At 31.8% G+C, this 5,607-nt stretch overlaps 1 protein-coding gene across 1 annotated transcript in view; it reads left to right on the top strand.

Moving 5' to 3' along the window:
- The window catches only part of TECRL (trans-2,3-enoyl-CoA reductase-like), a 68,356-nt gene extending 63,332 nt beyond the window's left edge, over positions 1–5,024 (top strand). Inside the window, exons 9-12 of the mRNA XM_006753860.1 lie at positions 395–452; positions 3,325–3,410; positions 3,939–3,984; positions 4,897–5,024. Of these exons, the coding sequence (XP_006753923.1) occupies positions 395–452; positions 3,325–3,410; positions 3,939–3,984; positions 4,897–5,024 (318 nt within the window). The remainder of the gene's footprint in view (positions 1–394; positions 453–3,324; positions 3,411–3,938; positions 3,985–4,896) is intronic.
- The last annotated feature ends 583 nt before the right edge of the window (positions 5,025–5,607 follow it).

Below are 5,607 nucleotides of genomic sequence, written 5' to 3'. Positions count from 1 at the left end.
CAGGAATCAAACTGGATTGCTACTGTGTTAACCAATTTAGAAAATGGAAACCCATGTCAAGTCTATCTTTAGCAGCATGACTTGTTTCTTCAGGACATAAAAGTGCACACTTATAACAAGTACAAACCAGATAATCAGCACAACATGATTCATCAGGCCATTTGAACCTACTTAACAAACAGTCAAGACTATCTTCAGAATTTCTAACTCAATGGGACATTATTTTGATTCTATGTATCACCATAAACAATTTCTTTTATTGTGATGATGCAAAATTTCCTCTCCTTACACAATTAGAGTAATAAAATATCTATTGAATCTTTAGGGTTAATATATTGCCTGGATAGTTATCTATCTATAGAATACATTTTTAAGAGGCACAAATATTTTACAGATTTGTGAAGCTGGGAATCATTTCATCAATGTAGTATTGGCTCATCCCAATCACACAGGTGAGTGTCTTTTTATTTTAATCTCCTATAGAGTTAATTATGTTGTTATTTTTTAAAAGCCTTAAGTAGAAAGACAAACACTGAATGGTTTCACTTATATGTGGAAGAAAACAAGCAAAACAAAACAAAAACAGATTCACAGAAACAGAGATGAAGGGATGGTTATAAGAAGGGAGGGAATGGGTTATAAGTGAAAAGGGAAAGGAGAATATATTCTATAATATATGGATGAGTTTATATGAAGACAGATAATTACTAGAATTAGCAGGGTGATCACATTGTAAGGTATAAAAATGTCAAATCACTTTATTATTCATCTGAAACTAATATAACCAACATAAGGTTATATACTAACTATGTGTAATTAACACACACACACACACACACACACACAATTTTTGAATGGCAAATAGCAATAGTTGAAAACCTTTAAGATATGCCCTAATCCTTAACCTTTAATGCCTAAGTTTTTCAAATATTTGAATTACATCATATGCCCCAATAGTGGGTTCTCTAAAATAAAAGTTTGTATGGAAATCAGCAGTCAGGAGATGTGTTAGAGAGTGTTTTTATACATGGGAGAAATAAATCCTATTTGGGTAGGAAGTTGAGAGCAATATAGTACCAATGAGAGTCTCAGATGAAACTATGGACCATTATAAAGTTGGAATAAAATAACAATGTTGTAAGATTGAGACATCAATTTGATATATTGATCAAATATTGAATATGCATTTTTACATAACCCATGGGCAAAGACAGTAGTGTGGTGAAGGCCTAAGGGAGGAATGGGGAGGAAGGGAACAATGGGGAGATAAAAGAGGGGCATCTGTAATACTTTAAACAATAAAGAGAAATTAAAAAGAGGAAAAAAAAGGACAAAACCAAAAAGGAGTGTAATCTTGGGTGAGGTTGTTCCTTTCAACCACACATCCTTCACAGGGAGTGCCAAGGGTTGAAGGTTCCCTGTCAGCAGAATTCCCTGAAGTGGTGGAGTAAACCCTTTATGCTTAAAAAATTTAGGTGGTGAGGCATTGTAATGTAAAAAAAATCTTCAGACATTAATTTAAAAGAAGCTTTATTATAAACTAGAGGCCCAGTGCACAAATTCATGCATGGGTGGGGTCTGGCCAGCCTGGCCCCAATCAGGGCGGATCAGGACTGGGCCTGTTGGGAGAAGGAGACGGTGGGAGGTTGGCCAGCTAGCCCCACCTTTGATTGTTGTGGGGGTGGCCAATTGGGGCAGAGATCGCTGGGGTAAAGGGCCGTGGGCCAATCTGGGTGGTGGGGGCCCATCGGGGGTGGGGCTGGCCAGAGGAAGGGGCTGCAGGAGGTTGGCAGGCCTGCCCCCCTGATCGTGGTGGGATGGTCTATCTGGGGTGGGACTGGCTGAAGGTAGGGGCTGTGGGAAGTTGGCTGGCTTGCCCCACCCCCAGATCTGGCCAGTTCTCTGGCCACAGTGGCCATCATAGCCACTGGTCGTTCAGGTCGTTCTGTGGTTCTGGGCGTTCGCTGTATATATGATGGTAAGTATAGGTTGAGAAAACATGATGGGAATGAATTAAATTAGTAATACCTAAACTAAGCTATTATTACAATTAACAGCAACTATGTACACTTAAGACAATATCTATATACATGTTTCTGTGTCACAACACACATATTGGTTATTTAATCTACACCTGGAAGAAATTTGTATTTGTGGACCCCTGAGCAGCCACTACCTCCAGGGGTGATGAGTCATAAAGTAGAGGTTTTAACCCACATAACCTTGTATGCAACTTTCACCTCTGAAATTCAGTTACTATGACTTGAATAGCTTTTTCAATTATATTTCTTTTGATGTACATATGGGCACTACACAAATATGTTTATATAAATGTTACTAAGAAAATCTGTAATATTAAATGGCATGAATATTCATTCTTATCTTTAAATGAGCAGTGTATGAAATCTGCCCAGAAGCAAATATATTTTTTACTTTGGTATTTCGACAACAGTTACAATTTTGAAAACATACTGACATTTCATTAGGACTTTAGAATTATAACTAAAGAGATTAGTTTATGTGTTTATCTGATTAAATCCTGCTAGGGAGAATAAACAATAATATAATTCACATTTACTTTTTACAAATGTCACGACTCAAAGTTCAACTTGAAATTATTATAAAATTGTTATCTAAAATGGTTCCTGAAAAAATTTGAAAGGTGAAATATAACTAACAACAATCAAGTGACAATATGCTAAAGATAATGAGAGCTGTAAATAACAATCATGATTGCTGAATGGATATGTTATGTGGTATTTCTGAATAGTAACTATATGGATATTTACTGTAATCCTCTTATGATACATTTTTACAACTTTCTCATATAAATGACATCCTTATAAAATTCCCTCTAGATTTTCACTAATTTAATAGAAAAAGAACATTTGAGGTATTTAATAATCTCAACCAAAATTATCTTCTTTGACACTAAAAGAGTAGAGAAAGAGGCATGGAAATATAAGAATGCATTTATTAATCTCAGTATCCAATGCCACTGCAACTATTATGCTATTTAAAGTAACATTTATATTTTGTTTTATTTAAACTCTTAGAGAAGTAATTATCATGGTTTATTCTGTGATTTTACAGCAACATAACTATAGACATGGTCAGAAAATGACAATTATTCTAGTTGAGTCAAAAGGTCATAACATTTGAAAATGGCTCTCCTCTGAGTAATTTGTGAAATAGGTTTCTATAAATACGTGATGACATTTTATCGGGTATATAGTTGTTCTAGGGAGTTAGAATTATATGACAAATATATGTCCACATTTGTAATATATAGCATAATTGACATTTTACTCTTTTTGATAAAAGGAACTAATGCCTGTTTTCCAAGTCCAAATTACAACCCCTTCACATGGATGTTTTTCCTGGTTTCATGTCCTAACTATACCTATGAGGTATGCTATTATGTGTTTATATAATGGATCTTTATTTGATGATATAATAAATATATACATTTATGTATTTACCTGAGTGTGGATTAATATATGATAATATATGGCATATCTGTAGATATAATGTAGTCAGAGTTATAAATTATATGATTTAAATTAATGTATATACACAGAAAATTGGAACATTTCAACCACAATTTTCCCTGGGGAAAAAAGAATATTTGTGCATATATTTATCTATATTTAAATAAAATTTTACAGTCTTCATGTACAATGTATTGAGATGTTTTAACATTTAATTTTTTGTGAGAGTTTTTGGAACAATGTCTTCCATGTTCTTATGAATATGATGCTGTTTTATAGAATTTCTTATGATTTAATCATATTTAACACAAATTATTTTAGGGAAATTTATTTCTATCTATATTTTTCTAACGTATTTGAAGCTTTGGATTACCTATTCAAGGTTACAAGTGAACAAATTAGTAGGTAACTCATAGATAAACGTTAATTTATGTTTTCATCTAACAGATTGGATCATGGATTAGTTTCACAGTAATGACACAAACACTGCCAGGTAAGACCTAGGGTTATTGACAATTGAAGAGAAAGTATCTTTAGACGTGATTTCTGAGAATAAGTTACTATATAGTACTAAAAGTGTGTCATATTTGCAAAAGGATTTTATGCTTTCATTTTTATTTTGGATTTCTAAGCAGTTTTAAAACATAACATTGGTGACCAAAGGGAAGAGGGAATGAGGGGGAAGGAATAGGGACATTTGCAATAGTGTCAACAATAAAAATACATATATAATGGAACATTATTTACTATGTATTGCTATGTACTGTGGCCTAATCCATGCCAGGAAATGTAGATAAAAGTAGTGGTGATAATGCATCTAATGTGAAACTTACTCTTGTGCATGGGCACAGGCGTGCATGTGCTCTTCAGTTCCCCATGAATGTCTGTGAAGGGGAGGCTGAGAGCATGAATGCATAGTCTTGCATACTGGGCATTTTAACACATGCAGGAAAGACACATTTCAATTAAGCGCATGTATTAGAAGGGATATTTGTAAGATCCATTACATCCATTTTTTATTTCACTGCACAAAATTTTTGAATCATAATTAATATGGTTTGTCATATGTATTTGTATGTATGTGTGCAGAGGCATATTACATGCATATGAAAATTTTATTAAAATTCAGAGATAAATTTTATTTTGTAATAATTTTTGGCAATGGGATATGAAAATGTGGATTTATTTTTACCTGTGCTATGTACTTTCTCTGCTTATGAAACCATGCAATAAATATTGATTGAACATATATAAGCTAGGCAATTAATATGAGTAAATAAAATTGATAGAAAACTATGAAACATTTGAGAAATACTTTAAGAGTAATATATGATAGTTTTTTTATAATATAACTTGCTACATCCATCACAGAAATAAAAAGGATATTATTTCTTTTTTCTTCTAGTTGGAATTTTTACACTTCTGATGAGTATCCAAATGTCTTTGTGGGCACAAAAGAAACATAAGATTTATTTGAAGAAATTTAATTCTTATATTCATAGAAAATCAGCAATGATCCCATTCATATTATAAAAAAAAATAATTGATCTAATCTCTGATATAGAAAAATATAATTTAGACTCCATCCAGGATGGTTGACTATTATGTTTCAGAAATTCACAAATAACAGTAATTTTACTGAATATAAATGATATAATCTAGGTAAATTTAGAGTAATAGATTTGAGGCAATTGAAAAACATAAATTAAAGACATAAGTAATGAAAAATAGCACCCAGTATATTTGCAAGGAATTGATCCTTAGACAATAATTTCTTATTTCATTAAATATTCCATAATACTGTTGGCTTAAAACAATTAGGATATCTGAATCCTAAAGTAAATATTTTTTAAAGTTGTGACATTTAAATCACTTGAATTTTACACATTATTTTGATAGTAATTAATTTTTCCTTATTGTTCAAAATGTTATTGACATGTATATAATGTCTTATGTTAGTTCAATTTGTTGTGAAAAATTTACCTATATTAAAAGTGAAATATTTGTAATTAGTCATGTATTTTATTTATTTCTATACATACACTGTATGCTATCATTCTAAAATTATAACAATTAAAATATCTTCTAGATATTATTTAACTAAATTTAATATATA

This window comes from Myotis davidii, unplaced genomic scaffold, assembly GCF_000327345.1.
Source record: "Myotis davidii unplaced genomic scaffold, ASM32734v1 scaffold31, whole genome shotgun sequence".
In the NCBI taxonomy this organism is placed as follows: domain Eukaryota; kingdom Metazoa; phylum Chordata; class Mammalia; order Chiroptera; family Vespertilionidae; genus Myotis; species Myotis davidii.
This window is presented reverse-complemented; position numbering and strand designations above follow the sequence as displayed.